Here is a 21,769-nt window from a genome sequence, read left to right as displayed (position 1 = left end):
CCAGTCTGCTTGTAACAAGTGTTTCTGAAAGTTTAAGTATTTATAACACTAAATTTAAACTATTAAATTTTCACAATTATATTTTATTACTAAAAATAATTTATAAATAGCATTGGGGTTTTTATTTTATGTACATATATTTTTTTAATCTGTAATAGAACAACTATATATTTATTTTAAAAATTAACCATATTAATACTAAACTAATTAGAAAGGAATATTATAGAGAAAATTCAAATGTAATATCAGTTTAGTTCATTACAAATATCTAGTCTTGTACTTGAATAATAGTAGAAATTGAAAGGAGAGGGTAGGCTTCAGTCAAAAAATTTGTCACATTGAATGAACTTGTTAGTACGCCATAGCAAGTTGGATTTGGTTATGGAAGTAGTAGGGCTTTGAGGTTGTACTGAATGTTTTTTAGCTAGTTATTTTGAAGTTATTAAGTGCTTAAAAGTTTACAAAGAAAAATGTTTTTGCACAAAATTATTAAACCAGTCGCGAAATGCAAACTGTTTTTACCTGCATTTAATGAACATTTCCGGTACTGCAACATTTATTTAGAAACATAACCATGATTGTTAATTTTTTATTTCAACAATTTATCATGAATTCCATTAGTTTCCGCCTAGCTGTTTTTCGCAGTATTCTTAGCATATTAGAGGATTATGTACGATTAGATTAGTTAACTATATAACCTAATTTAATTTTTACTCAAGAAATATAGGAGATTTTTTTTTATTTGCATTAATTTCACACAAGATTTTTCAAATTGGTACCTCAGTTTTAAAGTCAAATTCCCTTGTGGTGGTGTTTAGGTGACAGGCAATGTGTTACTTATATCTCCATTGATCATAAACAAATAAGTATTCGACTTCATTTAAATTAGTGCAGAGTTATACATTACTTAGATGGTGTCAGGATAGGTAGGTATGTTTTTCTTTGAATATAAAAAGAGACTAAAAAATATTTTGGTGTTTGATGGAAGGATACAGGAAAACATAATATAATTAATTAAAAAAAACAATTAGATTTTTTTGTAATATATAGAGTTGCCCGCAAAGTCCCTTTTCATATGAAGAAATAGTCATGAATTGTTTGACATATGTTTATTTAATAATGTTATACATAAAACTTATTTAAGTTACATCTGTATGTGCTCTTCCAATCTGTACACAGTTTTTTCAGTTGCCAAGTGCGTTCTCTTGTTGCCAAGAGTTTGCGTTTTCAGTTGCCAAGAGAAGACATTCTCTTTCATGTTGAAGGATCAAAGTAGTAAAAAAGTCTGGCAGCAGTTTTCAATTCATCATTTGACACAGATGGAAGCTCTTTTCTTTGATTATGCCCCAAAAGGAGTTTTCACAGATCATTAAGCCTGGACTTCTAGGCAACCACTGAATTTTGGAGCTCCTGTCAATCCATCTCTCCTCATAATTTTCATTTAGTCCCCAATCAATTGAGCATAAGGAACTGGAGCTGGGGCTTCATCTTTCTGTTAAATGGTAGTTAATTACATTCCAATCAAGTTGAAATTGTTTCAATTATATTGGGTACAAAATGCTGCTGACACTTAACAGTTCTGTCATATACTTTTCAGATATCAGCTCGTATTAGATGTGGTGGATGGTCTATCATTTCTTTACTACAAAAATACACATTCTGAGATCTATTTCTTAGGTAAATAACCCTTGTTAAAACAAATAAATAAATAATGGTTTCTGTGACTGAACATTGAGAAAACATCTTAGAAGTACTTTGCAACAAATTTGCCTTAAAACCATCTCCCAATCGGAAAGTTCATTAACATGAGGAGGCTTAAAGGGTTTAAACCCAGGTTTTTTTCATTATTTTCTGGAATGTTAAATGTTGAATATTTAGCTCTGAAGACCTTTTCCTAATTAACATAAGAGGAAATCATAAACAGGATTCCTCAACAATATCAGAGATGTACAACTGATTGGAAATGCATACAGATCATTTAAGATTGAGAACTGACCTGATGGAAGAGGCATTTTTACTTACTTTCAGAGTATTACTTTTGATGGAGCTTCCTTCCCAAAACACTAAACGAATCTTTATTATATACTTTTATTTAACTCACTCTTAGTATCTGTCATTGTGTTGGCAGCAGGATGGTCAAAATTTGGTCATCCATTTTAATTTAAGCTAACAAGCTCAAAATTAGCATACATTTTCATTGACAATGCAATGTGGTGCAAACGTTTTTCACAAATAAATTGATGTTCTTCAAATCAGTTTCCAATCGATAATTAGTTTTTTCAAAGATGTTCAATTTCAAACATATACTGAGTACTATAAGTTTGCTGAGGAAGATAGAATGTGAGATATGTGCTATCATGCTTTGTCTACTGCTATGCTGATTGCTTGATTTCTCGATGGTGTGTATTCAAGTCTGTTCCATGACAGCAGAAAAGTTTCATCACAGCTCTTGTTGTCATTGATGTGTTTAGTGGCACCTACTAAAGGTCCACATACAAACTCAGCCTGAGGTTGATAAGTTCTTCTTCTTCTTCTTATTGTCTCTCAGAATTCAATTTTACAGAACATTCAGTTAAATTTGCAAATGATGTAAACTGCAACGTTCATACGTTGCTAGCCTTGCTTGTGAGTGATAGAAATGATCACATACTAATCTATTTCATTTCATTTTTGAATTTGAAGCTACTATTTCTAATAAAAATTGTCTTAAATGTTTTAATCTTCTCTTTTGTTTTTCAGTTGGTTCGCCTGCTCTTTTAACTCTTGTTTTTTCTTTAGTCTTTTTTTCTTCAAACTTTCATTATTAATCTTCTCATCTCTTTTTTCACTCTTTCTTAATCGTTGTTGAAAAATTTAATAATTTTATTTATGACAGAAGGTTGTGACTAATATTTTTTGTTATGAAATCATTTTTTAATTGATTAATTTTACTCATATCAGGAAATAAAGACAAGCCTGCTGGTCTAATGGTTAACTCATTGTCACAAATCAGTTGTTTATCAACTGATTTTTGAAGGTGAAAGTTTTGAGGTTCAAATCCTAGTTAAAAGTTAGTTGCTTTAATACAGATTTTAATAGGCAGTGGATATCCTTATTCTTTGGTGGGTGGAGTTCAATTAACCACATATCACAGGAATGGTCAGCCTAAGTCTACAAGTTTACACTTCATTTACCATGTCGTACTTATCATCCTCATCTCATTGGGTCATGAAGGGGTTGCTTATTGTTCACTAGTTGAACTGATAGCAACATATATGGTACATTAGGAAAATAATAAAATAATATCAGGAAGTGATGAGTTATAAGGTTAAAATAATTTTTATTTAAAAATGTATGCTCTATAAAGAGAAAAAAATAATGTCATTTAAATTTAATTGAAAAAATAACAAAATTTTTTTTTTTGTAAAATTCATTTATGCTAATGAAAACTACATGTGAAGTGACTTTATGAAAATTGTACACATTCATGGAAACAAGGAATTAAATAATCTTTACAAAACTAATCTATGTTAATAGAAAGAAGGCTTTGAATAATTTTCTTTATAATACTCATCTACAAATTTATTTTACAGATTTTAATGACTTTCGTAGATTTAAAACAACTATGGCTAATTCTTATTCAACTTGATTGTTTGGTCATATATTAAGGCAACCAGAATTAGTTAATTTAATATCAGAAGAAAATGTAGGTAGCTAAAAATTGTAGAGAAAAGTAAAAGATTACTAAACATAAACAAATGGTTAAAAATGTTAAACTGTAAGACATGTGTTAAAACTAAATGATCAATGTGAACGTAAGGAATGGATGCATGTATCACACCAATCAAATAACAATGATGAAAAAAATTCTCTCAATGTTGAAATGTAAAGATTGAATTGATGGGGTATCCCAAATTGTGAAAAAAGAATATATATTGTTCTGGTTACTTTTATGTATTTTTAGTTTGTATGTAAAACAGTCAGTGAATGGGTTTATTGTTGTATCCATTTTATGCTATATGTTTTGTTGCATTTAACGTAGTCTTGAGGTACATGAATGTATTTTGTTTTAAATAGTTTGTTAATCATGGTTATAAAATCATGTCAGACTGGTAATTAAAAACATTTAATTATCACCTATTAGCTTTTAAAATGAGAACATAACAGATTACAAAACTTACCAATAGTTCAAAGGTTGATGAAGAGTTAATCTAACTCATGGTGCATTAGTAATATTTTTAACAGGACTGGATATAATTAGACACAAAAAACCTTGACCAATATTGCATGTAGAACCAATTCTACTACCACTATTACTTGATCGACTAGCTGGAAATGAAGAATATTTTAAAAAAATCCCTCTTTAAGTGCATTCAGACACTCGGGATACAAATATAATTTTACTCAATTTTTTTTTGCAAAAAATTAATGGAAAAGCAAGTTACACCTTAATAATTTAAACTACTTAAATAATAAATTATAATTTAAATAGCAATTTTCAAATATGCATTAAATTTAATTCTAATGAATTTGTACATTAACTATTAAAAAACTTACATGTGTCCAAAAAATTCACCTCATTTCTAAATTTTATCTTTGTACTCTAAACATAAAAGATATACGAGGGTAAGTCAATTATTATCCGCAATGTAGTTATAAATTTTATTGCAATACAAGTAGGAAACTTACGTGTACATCATTTTTCAGTGTAGTCCCCCTCCATTTCAACGCACTTGGTCCATCGTTGCACAAGCTTCCTGATGCCCTCATAAAAGAAGGTTTTTGGTTGAGCTGCGAGCCAGGATTGCACCACTTCTTTCACTGTTTCATCTGAAGTAAATCGATGGCCCCTTAATGCCTCTTTGAGTGGACCAAACAAGTCGTAGTCAGAAGGGGCAAGATCAGGACTATACAGATGATGAGCCAGTACTTCAAAGTTGAGTTTCTGGAGCGTTTCAGCAGTATGTGGACGGGCATTGTCGTCCAACAACACAACACCTTTCGACAGCAGTCCTTGGTGTTTGCTTAGAATTGAAGGCTTCAGCATGGCAGTAAGCATCTCACTGTAATGCGCACTGTTTATTGTCGTGCTCCTTTCCTCATAATGTTCCAGTACTGGGCCTTGTGAGTCCCAAAAAACCATAAGCATCAGTTTTCCTGCGGATGGTTGGGTCTTGAACTTTTTTTGCAGGCCGAATTTGGATGTTTCCATTCCATACTCTGCCATTTACTTTCCGGCTTAATGATGGATCCGTGTTTCATCACCAGTGATGATTCTGTCCAAGAAGATGTCCCAATCGTTACCATAGCGATCCAAATGTTTTTGGCAGATGTCCAAGCGTGTTTGTTTATGCAATTGTGTGAGTTGTTTTGGGACCCATCTTGCACAGATATAACCCCGAAGTCTGTTGTGGATGATTTTGTAGGCAAACCGTGACTAATTTGCAGAGATGTGCCACTTCATTAATAGTTACTTGTCTGTCTAAGAAAACCATGTCACGTATGTGCTCAATATTTTCGTCATTTGTGGCAGTAAACAGTTGTCCGGTTCTTCATTGTGCATAACACTTGTGCGACCATTTTTTAATTTTTCAATCTATTTGTAGACACTCTGTTGCGGCATCACACTGTTCCTGTACTGTACCGAAAGTCTTTGATTAATTTCAGCCCCTGATACACCTTCCGACCACAAAAAATGGATCACTGAAAGTTGCTCTTCTTTGGTGCAAACAGAAAGCGGAGCAGCCATAGTTAACGGCAGGGCAGCGATAATGGAAATAACCTAGCAGATTCAAACCTGCACAGACATAAAAATTAAACCACGCATGCGTCATGTACCCAACACACAGTACTACAAACATAAACAAAAATATAACTAAATTGCAGATAATAACTGATTTACCCTGTAAATTACAAAAAAAAAAAACATTAATTATGAAAATTTTAATCACTTATTTTTTATTGTATAAGAACTTAAACTAAAATTTCCAATACTAAAAAACACAGGTAATCAGAGATGGGGCAATAAACGTTTTTGTTCCCCTTATATTGTTTATTTATGTTTTTTTCTTTTCCTTATATAATTAGGAAAGTACTTGCCTCTTTTTTAATGTCCTTCAATAAGTTGAGCTAAAACGATTGGGTATTTCCTTGCTTGGACCAGTTATCATTTGAAATTATTATATTACTTTTCAAAGATAGATATTGCTTTGTAAACCAAACCTCTAACATTTTGCTGTGAAGCAAAATATGAGATATGTATACTTTCCAGAAATTTGTACAGAAGTGATCAAAAATGATCATGGTGTTTTTAGTAAGATAATGGCTATACGTTGTTTTGTTTCTTAATATTTTTATTTAATTATTTTTTAAGCTAGCCAATATTGTACAGTATATGAACATTTAGTCAGTTTATTTTATTTTACATTCCTTCCATACATCTCAGCATAGAATCTATATTCACATTTATTTACATTATTAATTGCAGCAGTTCATTAATTTTTAGGATATATTATCTTAAGCAAGGAGAACAATTGATGTATCTGAATTTTGGTTTTTATTGTGTGCAACATTTTAAGTTCGGCAGTTGTTCAGATGAATGTTGGATTCCGTAAAGTTTATTCTTCTACCTCATAGTGTGATGTGCTCTCAAACTAACTGCAAGAGTTAGCTTCCTTAATCCAAATTTAATTTACTTATGTTAACCTGACTGTAAATTTTCAATATGTGATGTCAAATTTATTTTGTCTTCTAAATAATTTTTTTTTAAATTGTATATGAACTGATAACAGATAAATATTTTTTCACCTGGAGGTCATGGGTTCAAATCCTGGTCAGGCATGGTATTTTTCACACATGCTACAAAACGCTTATCTCATCCTCTGCAGAAAGAATTGCTTGACTGCGGACCCGGAAGTTATAAAAAAAAAAACAAAATAAATATTTTTAAGCAGACTTTATTAAATAAAGAAGAAGGGTGTTCCATGTATCTATATAAATAAAAATGTAAACGTTCGTTTGTTCAAAATCTTAAATCTTCAAAAATTCTTCAAGTATTGCTTTGAAATTTTGACACAACATTGTGTTTGAATACGTGCATGTTATTTATATACCTAAGATGTCACGCCTGTGACAAGTAAAAATATTGTTTTTTTTTAAAAAACATACTATATGTTGGACTTAAAAGCAACACACACTATAATAAATATTTTACGATTCCATTTCAGTGTTTCCCATATGTGTGTCCGGTATAGACTAAAAAACTACTGTACCGATTTACGCGTGGGGAGAAAGGGAAAAATCAGAAAATGGAAAACAGGGAAACGGAAATTGAAAGGGAAGAGGAGGAAAGAGGAATGGTGAAGTAAAGGTAAGGAGGAAGAACAGGGGAAAATTGGGAAAGGAAAAGAGAATGTGGTAAAAAGGAAAATGGGGAAAGCAGGAAAAAGGGAAAGGTTAAATTTTGTGAAGTTCCATAATGTTTTATCAAACTTTCAATTGTGTTCATTTAATCTATATATATATATATATATATATATACTCAAATCTGGCAATAGCAAAGCATTGCTAGGTCTGCTAATATATATATATATAATAAGGCATTAAAGTTTTTTGAATTTATGAATTAATTTAGCTAATAATATATTGAAAATAAAATTATTTATTAATTAATAGTTTTTAATGTCTACTGCCATCTTAACTCATTAATGTAGTTGAAATTGATTTTGTTAACATATATGTAATCCTACATGGATGAAGGTAGTTGTCAACGATTAAATTACTAAATGTGGACTATCCATGAACAATGAAGACTGTTCGAATAAGTTCCAGTTTTTTTTTTTTTAATTTATCTTCAAAATCTTATTAATTTTTTTTTTCTTATGAAATTTGAAAAAATTATGAATCAAAGATGTGAAGTCTGAGCAATGAACTAACCTGCCTATTTATATTTTTATAGTTTTTCATTTGCGTTTGTACATTCATGTGCTCAAACAAGAGCAACAAGTTTTTCTTCATTGACTACTTGTATCCGCTATTTTTTACTTACCACTACACAAATCAAAATTCTCACTGAATTTATAAAAATAACATGAACTTTAAGAAAAAACTGGCACCTTTGAAAAATGAAAGCAGCTGATTAACCTGTACAATCATCTGATGACATACAGTGTAACCAAAACGTGTATATTATATTACAGAAAGGAATTTTGTGCCTATTCTGTAGTAACAATAATGTAAGGTAATATAAATGCAGATATCTGAAGACTAGTAGGCATATTACATTGGTCATGTACTACTTATCACTATCCATAAAAGTAGTTAATATTATTCTCAGAACAATATTTTTCTGCTAGGTAGATAAAATAATTTTTTATTGTGCACATTCAATTTTATTGAGCACAAGTGTGGTCATTTTATTTGAATTAGAAAAAAATGTATTTTCTTTAACTTTTTTCAGTTAACAATTTTTAAGTTTCATTGGACATGACAAAAAGCTATTTAAAATTTATGAAAATGTTTCTTAGCTATTTATTCTTGGCTGTTCCATTGTATAGTTTCTCTGAAGTATTTAAATTATTTTACTTTTTCATGTATTTTTTAAAAATGTTGGGGCATTTTTTACATCTGACATATATATATATTTTTTTCAAAATATATTCCAAATCCTGTTCTTTCTACTTCTTGTAATATATCTATTTATTCTACTGCTATTTTGGGATTTTCCGACAAGATAACCAAATCATCTGCAAAGGCAAGACAGTTGAAAACATGTAGTGTTCTTTTATTCTAATTTTGAAGAAAGTACTGTTTTGCTATTCACATTTGTTCTCCACTTGTAGATAACTTTTTTTAAGACAATGAAAAGCATTGGTAAGAGCTTACTCCTTTTTTTAGATAAAAGATTAGAAATTTCACTTGAACATTTAATTTTAGAAGTTATGTTTGTTAGTGTTTCTCTGATGATAATTTTCTTTTAATCATTATGTTAAATTCTTTATAAAACATCTTAACGCATTTTTAAAATCAATAAATACTTCATAGTTTACAGCTATTGTTTATGCTTTACAAATAAAAAGTTAAACAGAAATAATTTGTTCCACACAAGATTAGCTTTGGTATTTTCCTATTTCTTTTTCTATTTAGGGTTCAGTTTGATTCTTAAGTGCTTTGCATAATGTTTTACATGACATTTTCAGATTAGATTATTACAATAGTTATGATTTTTAATGATCTATAGTTTTATGTTTAAGGGTCAAACTTATATCAGCTATTGAAAAATAATGTAGATATATTATTTAAAATTTGAAACTAATTTATAATTAATGTTTAATTGTAGTTTATGCTGGTTGCAATTTTTTTTCATTGCATGTTCCTTTATCTATGTTATCTAATGGTAGTTTTGTACATATTGATTTCACAAAGAAATATTACTGAAATACCAAACAACATATTTACCTAAAACTGTATAATATATACTTTTTTATTATGATAAGTTTAATGTTTACTAAATATAAAAAAAAGTTCAATTAATGTGTATTTTAATAATTGTATTGATAATATAGACTAATATTGAAATGTATTAATAGTAGTATAGTTACTAACTGGTATTTTATTATTTTGAACTGGTAGGTGTGTTTCACCTTTGAAATGGTCTTCACCTCAGTTTCAACTGCATACATCACAAATAAATTTTGATCTTATGGAATTTTTTGATGATAAAAAGAATTGGGGACAAGACAGAGTTTATGTAGGACGATCATGGAGGAAAGAAGAACTTAGAATTAAAAGTAATTCTGATTTACATAAATTATGGTAAGAAACATTTAATATTCATCTTACCAGTTCTCGGAATTGTCAAATATCCTTCCCCAATTAACTAGTTAGTGATCTCCATAAAATTTAAGACATATTACTACTTCAGGCTGGAATGAAGACTGAAGTAGTAATATGTCTTAAATTTTATGGAGATCACTAAATTGGAAAATCAGCCAGCAGTAATTATTTGAAACAAAAAATAATGAAAAATTTGGTGTAGTAATTTAACCCTTTTAAGACTGATAAATTCTTTGGACCACCTGCAAAAAATCAATGTAAACTAGGTTACAAAAAAAAGATACAAATATCTCAAAAATATAAAGAAACTAGAAAAAAGTTTTTAAATGCAAAATTAGTGGTTTATTACCCAAGAACTAGTTTCAGTCTATTTACGATAAAGTTAAATGTTTTATTCAGAAGATTGTTGTATAGAAGTATGAATTTTTAAGCAATTTGAGGCAAACATTAAAAAATTGTTAGTTTCTTTCATTTTAGTCTTAATTGGAAAAAGATTATAAAATATTATCTTAAAAAAGTCTTACTTGAAAAATGACCAAAGGAGAGAAATATTAGAAAAATGTAAAGTATTATTTGGTTAAGTTTAACCAAAAATTCAGAATACATTTTTACCCTAAAACCAACTAACTGAGGGCTACCGTAAAACTAAATCCTTAACTAATAATAATATAATTTTTTTTTACAGACATAATTATAGCAAAACATGACATCTTGTATTTACTAGTATAAATTTCATAATGAAAATGCATTGTAAAATAAAAAAAATAATTCAGATAATCTAGTAAATAAATTAAGCACTTGAGAACTGTATTATTATGTTAGGCATTTAGGCATTTAATAATGTATTTTAAAATTAAGGGTTTTTAATATTGTCATATCTCGGTCAAAAGATTATTATATGTTAAAAACCCACTTCTTATAGCATTCTGTAAAAGAGAAAGTTTTGCTACAGAAGTGCATTTTGGCTTCCCTTAGTAAAATATCTGATCCCTCTATTTCATAAAATGTTTAGCGTTTTATTTTATTTATTCAATTTTTGTTTAATAGGTATGTCCTTTTAAAAGAAAAAAATATGCTGCTCACAATGGAACATGAGTGTGCAGAAAAGAATAAGATTTTTCCCAATCCTGAAAGAATAGACAAGGTAGGATGAATTTTTTTATTTATTTATTATTTTTTAATATAAGGTATATCATTTTTTTTTAATATCTTTAAAATCTCATCACAGTATTGCACTAGTATGTGTCATTCATTGTTGAACATTTACTTAATTAGAAATTTCTAATTACAATACCATCTGCATTAACATTTATGTCTAAAAGCATTTCTGTAACATTATTACTCAACTCATGATTCCCTTTCCCAAATTTTTGTTGATTGAACTATTTTTCTACACTTATTTAACAAATAATAACCACATCTTAAACATTGCCAGTGAAAAATTATATAGTACAGTTTCAAAATTTTATAAAAATTTCAGACTGTTAAAAGAGATTATCTCTGTCAAAATTCAGTTTTGTTAGCCACCACCATTAAATTTTTTGATTGAGTCCGTTTAAATAAATGTATGAATTACATAACCAAAATGCCTGGTAATGATGTGGGTCAATGAAATATCTAAAAAAAAAAACATTTCCCAGTTCTTCAATACTTTTTGGAGTTTTTTTTTTATTTTAGCAACTAAAAATATAATTATTTTTGCAATTTTTATTTTTATTAACTAATTTTAATTCTCACTTATTGTATTTATTTAGATGATTATTCATATGAACTACATCAAGTAGAAAAAGCTGTTTGTATTTTTTATTGAATGACTGTACTGAAGTACGTGGACTAAAACTTAAACATGTTTGTGTATGTTAAGTTTGAAACCTTTACCTATAAAAATAAAATAAATAACATTTCCCTATCATAATTATATGAGTTTTCTGTTACATATTATTTTCCAAATGTTGAATTAATGATAACAGTAAAGTGTAGTTACAAGGTTGTCAGATTCATATGAAATAATCAGAATTTTATTTTTTGTTAAATGATATAATAAACGGGAGAATAACTGAGAAATAAGAGAGGATGTTGTATATGTGTGTTTTTTTTATTGTCTGTGAGACACACATTAGTTATGTAAAAATTACGAATAAACTTGCTGTTTGAACAATTCAGAGACATCTTTCTCATTCTTTAAACAGGAAAAATTAACATTTTCCTAGCATTTATGTATTAAGTGTGACAGGAAATATTACACAACAGAAGAAAATAGTTATAATATTGGTTAAAGATACACTTTAATGGTGGTTAAATGTGTTTTAGTCAGATTGTAGTTACTTATGAGGGACAAATAAGTATCTTAAAAGATGGTTGACAACAAGCAGCAAGGGGATATTATGGACCCCATGGTAGACAACTTATTAAAGAGCCTCCTAGGGCACAACCTTCTTGGGTCTGTGGAGAGAGAGTAATTTTTAAAAACTTTCAAAATACTTAACAAATCATTCTAGAATTATTTGTTTACTATATATTTATGGCTAAGAAAGTATTGTTATTTAAATTTTTTATTCAAATATTATTGCTTTTCCAGTTGAAAGATTGAAGCAGACTAGATGGGATATGTGCTGGTGAATTGATGATGTAAGATTTTTAAAGGATAGGATGTTTGCCTTTTATCATTGCCTGTACAGGGATAACAAAAATTATGTTAAAAATTCATACTTAAAATTTAAAATGGATTACAATGTAGTTACAAAAAGCCATAATGTAATGTGATTCCATTACATAGTGATTACTTATATGATACATATATGATAACTTATGTATCAGTACATAAGCTGTTACATAGTTTAATAATTATAGTTATTACATAATAACTATGTAATAGTTATTACATAGTGTAATAGTTATACATAGTATTCTGCCTCTTAATCACTGTAAGGCAGCATGGCAAATAATAAAAAGTAAGAGTGATTAACATTCAAGTGGTGGGAGTTAACATTCAATCAAGATTTTTTAATACCTTTTCTATTAATACGTTGCTAATATTATTTGTACTATGAAGGTTGTAACATTGTTCATAGAAAGAATTAGAATAAAATTTAGGTTCATGATGGATTTAATTGGTCTCTAGTTAGCATTGTTAAATTATTAAAGAAGTTCAGAATCTTTCTTACTCTAAGTCTCAGATATTTATGGCTGCTTAAATAATGTTAAAAACCATGATAAATTTCATCTTGACTTTTTTGGCCGACTTAATAAGTGATGCTTTCACTTGCAGCATTTTTCTTGATTCTTTAAAAGTAGCTAAAGGCTCAAATTGTTAATTATTCACCACATAAGCTCAAGACTTATGCATGGGAATATAATATGAAACATTTTTAGCATTTAAAAAATACCAAGCCTGACCAGCAATGTTCTAAAAGACTAAAGATGCTACCACTCCATTACAGAGGTTGGCACTTTTATATAACCATTGGACAGGAAGTAGATCCCTTGAATAGAGCATCTTCACTAAACCACAAACACTAAAACAAACACACAATACTGAAACTCCCACCCTTAATGAAGATCAGGTTTCTGGCCAAAACCTACACAATATCACCAGGAAGAAGTATCAAAGATACTGATAAAGAGCGAAATGAAAAATAGAGATCTACAGGAAAGAAAATAGTAAACAACTTTGATAACCAAATCAAGTATTTTATTTTTATAAAGGGGCCGATATAGTATGTGTTCGCTTATTTTTATTTTTGTACCTACACTGGGTATTACGAAACGGTGTATTCACACGATTTTAAGTAAAATAAAGGATGGATTTTTAGAACATGATCTGCAAGGAAAACACATAAACATTTTATAGAAAAAGATTATAAAGTAAGAGACAAACTACCTTTCTCGGACTGAAAACTCATAAAATAAATAGATGCCTAATTTATCACTGTTTTTTTTGCTTTAGCTCCTGAGAGCAGCGTGCATTTACCCTGCCCAAGAAGTAAAATTTTTTTTACCTTGGATGAACATGCTCCTGATGAAAGTTTTTACATTACCAACTTCGTTGCATGCTGTAATAGATTAATAAAGGAACACCCTTTCTAATCTCCAGACATGGGAGAAATATATAACTGAATTATACACCAATCAGCCAGACTGCTGTAACTGTTTTATAAACCTTAAATAAATATTTAATGATTTATCAATTGTAACTACTTATAATTTTAATGTTATTTATACCAAACCATAATTCATTGTTTTTATAAATTTGTAATGTCTGACTTTTAAATATATATGACTAAATTATAAAATTGTACCATTGAATATAAGTGAATGATCTTGTGGTTTAGGTGATGGAAAGTATGCATCATCTGGAAGAGGTTGTTCGAGAAAGGAACCAAGCTTATTATAAATTGGAGACAGGAGAGACAGGTGAAAGACCTGCAAAAGTAGTTTACAATCAACTAGGTAATTTTTTTTTCATAGTTGCATCAATTTATTTAAAATTATTCAAGCAAGGACTTAGGTTTAATCTGGTACCATCGTGAATGTAGTAATTCACAAGAGAAGAAGATGCAGCTCTCACATTACTAAGTGTGAATAGAAATTTCTAATACCAGGTATATAGAGATAAAAAATAAACCTGTTATTGAAATAAATTTGTGTCAAACCTTATCTGAATATGTTTATTTGGATATGCTTCAAAATTTTCTAATCCAGTTAGACGATGCCGACCTACATGGACACCATTACTATCAGCAAGACAGGACACCACTTCATTACCATCTAGAAGTAAAAGATTTTCTTGACACTAGATTCCCAGGTCATTGGATCAATCGTAAAAGTACAATTGCATGGCCACCTCGCTTCCTGATTTGATACCCACTAGATTTTTTCCTGTGGGGTTTCATTAAAGATCGGGTTTATGTACCACATTTGCCTGTTGATCTTATTGAGCTAAGACTTTGCATTAATGCCGCACCAGAGGTAACGGCCGACTTGTTGGCTATAGTATGGAATGAAATCAACTTCAGATGGGATGGATATCGCATTACATGAAAGTCAATGAAGTCACTAAAGTAAATCTTTGGTAAAAACTTGATATGTTTTTCTACGAAATGAGACCCTAACCGATTCTGTAAGTTATCTCAATAAACTTTTATATGCCTTAAAAGTTGTGAAGTCCTTTTTGAATCTCCCAGTATTTTACTATTATTATATTACATGCATCATCTTTTTGATCTTTGCTACCTTCATTATCAGGTAGGTGAGTGAAACATTTAGGGCAAAACAAAAATGTTAACTTTAGTGCTATCATGAATATGCTGCCAAGTTTCATGAGGATTTTCACTACCCTACTTCGGCAGTTATGGGTGTTCATCTTGCCACTGATGTGAAACATTGACTATCACTGAAAATTACATTGTCTGAAAACATAGTGTTATCTGCAATTCTATCCATCGTTTTCATGCAAAACTGCAGCCAAGCAACTTTGCCCTCATCTGTAATGTGTTGAACCATGGTTAGTTTGTATGTCTTCAAGTGCAATTGTTTATATAATATGCGTCTAACAGTCGTTTGTGGAATGGCAATATCATGTGATACATGTCGAGTTGATTTCTTTGGACTATGTGCAAAACTTTCTCTGAGTTGTTCCACAGCAGCTTCAGGTACATGTGAGCATCCTGGTGATTTTGTATATTTAACAGAACAAGCTCTCTCAACGAAGGTTTGGAGTAAAGATTGTATGCCTACTAGGAGTTTCCTTGCCATATTCTATGAAAATTACATTGAACTGCAATTGCTAACTGCTAGTTGTGAAACCAAAACACAGCGAGTATGTTCTGCACCAGTAAATATATCTATTTTGAACAACACTGGTGACAGTGCTGGTAAGCCCACCGAGCTGGTCTGGTGGTTAACATCATCAAATCACCATCATCATCATCATTGCAAATTAGCTGATTTCGAAGTCGAGAGTTCTACAGATCAAATCCTAGTAAAGGCAGTTACTTTATATGGATTTGAATACTAGATAGTGGATACCGGTGTTCTTTGGTGGTTGGTTTTCAATTAACCACATATCTCAGGAAGGACGACCTGAGACTGTACAAGACTACATTTTGTTTACATTCATACATATCATCCTCATTCATTCTCTGAAGTAATACCTTACAGTGCTTCCAGAGGCTAAAACAGAAAAAAGAAGTGAGAGTACTGCTGGTCAAATTTGGTACTAATGAACTACACGAGTCAAAACTTAATATGTTTTGCTATGAAATCAAACCTCAGCGGAATCTGTAAATTAAATAGATTTTTTATATGCTTTTAAAGTTGTGAAATGCTCTTTGAATCATCCGGTATATGCAAAAAACTAAAAGCGTAGGAATAAGTGCATTGAAAATTTGGTGAGTATTTTTATACAAACCATTATTTTTATCATACAAGTAAACATATCTGACATCACCAAAAAAAATTGCATTATATTTTGCAATCGAAACAATTGCCTTAATATTGCACAATAAAAATCACATGAATAAAAAATAATGGCAGGAATAAATTGGCAGTTTGCCATCTTTAAAAAAAAGAAGTTGAGGGGGTAAAAATGTGGTTTTTACCTTGCACACCTATTACATAACTTTTACTTGTACTTACTTATGTCAGAGGTCAAGGTTGTCGCGAAATACCTCTTTTTATTTTACTGTACTTAGACATGAGGAAGTTAGCATACTGTCACAAAAAGTCATCTATAATAGTAAATTATGATTTACAAATTTAGTTACAGCATTACTAACTTGATGGCTTGATTTTGATATTAAACAAACTATTGATATGTGTAATTAATGGTAGATTCTAGTTCTCAACTAGTTACTTAAAACTTTAATAATTTATTTATAGTCTGGAGGAAGTTGAAAAGAGTGAAATGAAAACCTACAGAATGGGTAAAGTAGTTTTAATTTATATATTAATTATTATTCTACAGAATTGACAAATTAAAGTTACCATAGTTTTTTAAGGGGGGGGGGGTGAAAAGCAAGAGATTCATTTTATAACCTGTAAAAAGTATTAAGCCTGGCCAAAATCCCTACCCAAAACTTTCTGGAAGAAATACTGAGACACTACAATGCCACATAAATCAGCAAAAGTAGTAACATCACAGAATTAATAATAATCATGTGAGGAAGATGAAATTAAGGAAATTCCTATTGTAAATACGCAATATATGAATAGAAAATAGTTCAAATCTAGAACTGAATTTAAATACCTTTTGTTTATTTTGTTCATTGGGTTTCAGCTAATGACTTCACTGCAGAAATGTCTACCTTTTCCTGTCAATTGATCTACATTGAACTAGAAATATTTTTATGATGATGATGGGAAATGTGCTGGATCCTTCTTGGGGAAACAACTGAATTATAAAATAACAATGGCTCAAAAATGGAATTTTGTTATTAAGTTTATGATTACCCCAATTAGCCTTTTGCTGACTTTTTATTGTATTGTTTTTCATTTTACATTTTGTTTCAATTTCTATTATTTCTTTTTCTATTTACTGATACTTGCACTTTCGTCATTAAATAGAAAATAATACCTTATAATAAACAACAAAAAGTTTAGATTAAAATAAATATATTGAAGTCAGATATTTTTAAATTAATACTAATTAAAGACAAGATTGATAAATCAAAATAACAGTCATCAATAAAATGTCAGGTGATACTCACCATGCTCACATCTCCAAACTTGACTTTTCTCTTTTTTGTATTTTTGGCTAGTAACTTGTACTTGAAGTTTCTCAAGATTGTGCTGTAGGGCAATTTTAAGCATTATCTAAGCATTTGGTATTAATGGAAATTTAAAGTGCTTGAGCTCAGTTGAACCTGTCAATAAAAATGTTTTTACAACCTACCACTTCATGGGCATTGCCTTTACAAAATTGTTTTTCTTGATTCCAGTATAGAAAATAAATTACCAATTACACTTTTGTTTAGAGTGTAAACAGTTTTGATTTACAAACTGAAGAATCTTGTGTTTTCTTTTAGACATACTAATATCTTTTCTGGGCAGTAGGTATAAACTTTGTTTGCTGGGTTATTCCACCTTATCTTAATATTGACTATAATAGATGCATGGACAGGTTTTTTCACTTAAGTTAGTATTTTACATAATTTCTAGTTGGTACACAGAAGAGAGGAAATAGTGTGGTATACACGCTAGAGATGTAAGAATATGTGATTGGTAAACTCCCTTATATTCCTTAGTAAATGAGAGTTTTTTATTGGATGGGTTATGTTACAAAAAAATTAGCAAAAATCATTCAAAGGAATATGTTTTTTACAATAGAGGAGTTATGGCATCAGTAGGTCTGTAATGGGTTAAAGTATATTTTATTTTATTGCTCGCTGATGATTTGGTCATTGTCTCTCAACACATATCTACAGCTCTGCCTGAGTATTGGAATGACCTTTATTCAGCTACAGAATACATTTTTAGAATTTAACAAAACTTCCAAACCAAACATATTATAGATGGAGGGTTTAACTTAAGAGGGTGAAAACTATATGCAAGTGAAGTATCTGTAATAAAAAGTGTAACATGAATGTGTTTGGAATTTTTATTTTTGCAATTTCTATTTATTTTTTCCCATTTATTGATACTTGCAATTATATCATTAAGTAAAGAATTAATACCTTGTAATAAACTGGAATGGTTTTGAGAAATTCATTGAGTTTGAAAAATTGTAACAAGTAGTGTTATTATTATAATAAAGTACTTATTAATAATGGATGTATTAGTGAATTTTTAATTTATGGTTCTACTTAAATTTGATTTTTTGATTTTGTTTATATTATTTATTTTCAGGTTTAACATTTTTTTATAAAATGTTTGAACATTTAATACCAAAATTTATGAACAAGAAATGGCGTGATTCACATAAATTTTATTATTCCTATTCTGAAACTAAACAGTTCTTGTTACTGTATAGGGAGAAGTTATTTAATGAAAAACGTAAAGCTTTGAAGTAAGTAAATAACCTTTTTTATTAGATGTTAACTTTGCTTTGTTTTTTGTTTACATTATTAATAGGAATTGTTATGTATATGCTTATATGTAAGTGATACTTTTAATTTTAAGGAGCTTCATCATTTTTTCAAAAATATTTTCATTACTACACCAATTCTACAAATGTAAATATATTCATACGTTTTATTATTTGTTTTACAACAAAGAGATATTTTAAAAATGTTACGTCAAACATCTTTTGTATAATAGTGTACTGACATCTGCAAAAAGAGTTGAGTCATTTCATTTTCCAGAAGCAGAATCTATGACGGTAGGTTTAATCATTCTATAACATAAGAATGTGTATCCATGAACTATGAATTTTGTCTGGACTCAAGTTAACCTGACTTTAGGCAATGCTGTTGTACTATTAAATTATGTATGAGAGTACTTAAAAACTGTTTACTCAGGTAAATGAGGCATGGTATCTTTGCATGTACATTTTTTGTGTGCATGAGTATCTACTAAATATAGGCACGTAACAAGTTTCTGTTAAGTGGTAATAAAGTAAACATTTATTAGTTTTTCTGATATCTTACAAGTTTATAGATTCACCTGTAGCGTATTCTATTTTATAGTTGCAATAACGTAATAAACCAGTTAACTTGTGACTAAATTGAAAAAGTTTGGCAGTAAATTGTTTTTTATCTGTTTCAAATTAAATACCATTTCTTAAATGCAGAATGTGATATTTTTTGTTTAAAAAAATGTTTTGTAAGTTGGCAAATTGAGGAAATTCAATCACAAGTGTAGTTTCTTCTCAAGGTATATTTTAGATCATGCAGAGTAGTCTGCATTATATTTTGATATTAGAAAAGCAGCTTTTTAATTTATACTTTTTAAATCTCTGAACAACTGTTTCTGTAAAATTGTTATTTCAGTTACCAATGTTATTTTTAAAATTACGTAGACTTGAATTTTTAATAACTACCATGGACCAACTTTTACAGTTGTTATACAATAAGGTTTAACATAGAATTATGCAAAACAGTTGTCTGTTTTGCATAATTCTATGTTTTATTTGAATGTTTATTTTGTTTGAATTAATGTTTATTTGAATAGATGCAAATAAAACTGAACATGAAATGGATATTACAAGTTTGTAAAATTAAAAAAAATTAATAATAATACCTCTTTTTTCTAGCATTTAGTAATTTTTATGTTCTAAGTCTTACATAATAGGGAAAAAAATTTTTAAAAATCATCTTCATGATGTCCATGATTTTATCCTTTTTCCAAGGAGCTTTTCGTATAAAAATGAAATAATGAGTATAAGCATTGCTTAGAATTAACCTGTTCACTAAACAAAAATCATTAACTTTGAGTAAAAAAAATCATTGACTTTGTGTAAAAAGGGTAGGTGTAAATGACAAACGTTTTGTGGAAATTTTATTCACTGATATTTTTCACTTTCAGATCTATTTCAACTGCACAAATTATTATTTTTTTGCAATTATTATTTATTCTTTTAGAAAAATACATAATCAAAAGTATACATTGATGATTTATGCATGTTTGCGATATTGAGACTTAATAACCTTAAGATTAAGTAAAGCTTAGTGAAACAGAAAAGTTTTTATTTTGTTTTAGTCTTTCCAATAGATTTAAAAACTATTTATTTTGTGTATCTTCATTTATTCTAGAAATATTTTTAAGGTAAGAAAACAATTTGGAATTACACAAGTTTAATCATGCGATTTATTTTAATTACTATAAACCAAAATATTTGTATACATACATATTTTATGGAAAAAATACTGTACTGTTACCTATTTTTCTTGGGAAAATTTATAAGCCAAAGAATTAATAAATAAATTGAAATTTTCATTGTTAGCAGGAAATTCAAATGGTGCGTAGTTATAATGATAATTCCACTTAAAATTGGCTAATCAACTCAGGTTAGGATTGAGTTTATTTAGTTATAGTTCCAGTTGTTGAACTCCAGTGTTCAAATAAAACTGCTTAGTGTATGAAGTACATCATACATAATAAAACACATACTGGTGTGTTGCATCTTACAAACATTCACGACTTCAAGTATTAGAAATATTTTGTATTAAGTAGATTACATCAACATGATTCACTTTCCTTCTTTGACAGAGTACCAATGTGATGTACTTGTTAGTCTACAGATTTATCAAATATTCTTTGAATCTTTGTCACACTTATGAACTCATTGTTTTTTTTTTGTGAGGTTGCTTTCTGTAACCTTAAGTTCAGAGATGGATTTAATTTTCCTTTTAAAAAGTGATATCTCTAAAAAGTGTCACATTTATTTTAATAATTAATTCTTAATTACTTGTCCTCATTGATATGAGGATAAATTCTGAGACCTTACTGGGGTCCACCGTAAAATTTATGTATAATATTTCTTTAAGGACACAAGATAATTCATTTAATTATTATATTTGAGTATTCATAAATGACTCTGGAACATTAATGGAAGAAATATCAGAAAACGGTTATCCAATAATTATATACTTCTTTTTTTAGGGGTTTTATTTTTTCCCTTTTGCAAGAATCTTTATACTTTTGTATTAGAATATTCTATATTATTAGAGAAAACTACTTTGTATAAATAATATATGTTCTATACATAGAAATACTTTGTATTGTAACTATTTTCTTTGTATTTATTTCATAAACTTTTTTTACAGCCGAGACAAGAATCATGTGCAAGGGCTTTTTAAAAGATTCCCAAATATGGATGAGGAATTCGTAAGAGAAAAGTATTCTGAATTAAATATTGACAACTTAAAAGAAAAGAAAAAAGCTCTTGGCCACAAAATGAATTGAGTTGAATTCTTTAAAATTAATTATTAATGATTTGTTAGTATTGTATTTTAAGTTAAATTAAATTTGATGAATCCTTTGTTACAATTATCTTGTTTCACTGTTGCATCAATTTTAC

The 21,769-nt window shown here is 29.0% G+C and overlaps 1 protein-coding gene across 3 annotated transcripts; it reads left to right on the top strand.

Moving 5' to 3' along the window:
* The first annotated feature begins 11 nt into the window (after nt 1–11).
* On the top strand, nt 12–21,738 carry mRpL47 (mitochondrial ribosomal protein L47). 3 transcript variants are annotated; one of them, XM_075357068.1, is made up of 6 exons: nt 12–36; nt 9,610–9,792; nt 10,861–10,957; nt 14,145–14,262; nt 18,658–18,817; nt 21,516–21,738. In XM_075357068.1, the coding sequence occupies exons 2-6, from the start codon at nt 9,680–9,682 to the stop codon at nt 21,652–21,654; spliced, it is 627 nt and encodes a 208-aa protein (XP_075213183.1). In that variant the 5' UTR covers nt 12–36; nt 9,610–9,679; the 3' UTR covers nt 21,655–21,738. The 3 variants fall into 3 exon arrangements, with proteins under 3 accessions (XP_075213183.1, XP_075213181.1, XP_075213182.1); XM_075357066.1 differs by lacking the exon at nt 12–36 and adding an exon at nt 330–544; XM_075357067.1 differs by lacking the exon at nt 12–36 and adding an exon at nt 7,206–7,348.
* Nucleotides 21,739–21,769: the final 31 nt, after the last annotated feature.

This window comes from Lycorma delicatula, chromosome 2 (assembly GCF_047948215.1).
Source record: "Lycorma delicatula isolate Av1 chromosome 2, ASM4794821v1, whole genome shotgun sequence".
Lineage (NCBI taxonomy): Eukaryota > Metazoa > Arthropoda > Insecta > Hemiptera > Fulgoridae > Lycorma > Lycorma delicatula.
The sequence above is the reverse complement of the archived record's forward strand: the minus strand, read 5'-3'. Positions and strand labels throughout refer to the sequence as shown.

Excerpts from the sequence above, each read along its gene's own strand:
- mRpL47 (XM_075357066.1), top strand. The coding sequence starts at position 471 with ATGTTTTTGCACAAAATTATTAAACCAGTCGCGAAATGCAAACTGTTT. Across the intron at positions 10,958-14,144 it reads ATCCTGAAAGAATAGACAAG|GTGATGGAAAGTATGCATCA; the intron begins GTAGGATGAATT and ends CTTGTGGTTTAG. Across the intron at positions 14,263-18,657 it reads AGTAGTTTACAATCAACTAG|GTTTAACATTTTTTTATAAA; the intron begins GTAATTTTTTTT and ends ATTTATTTTCAG.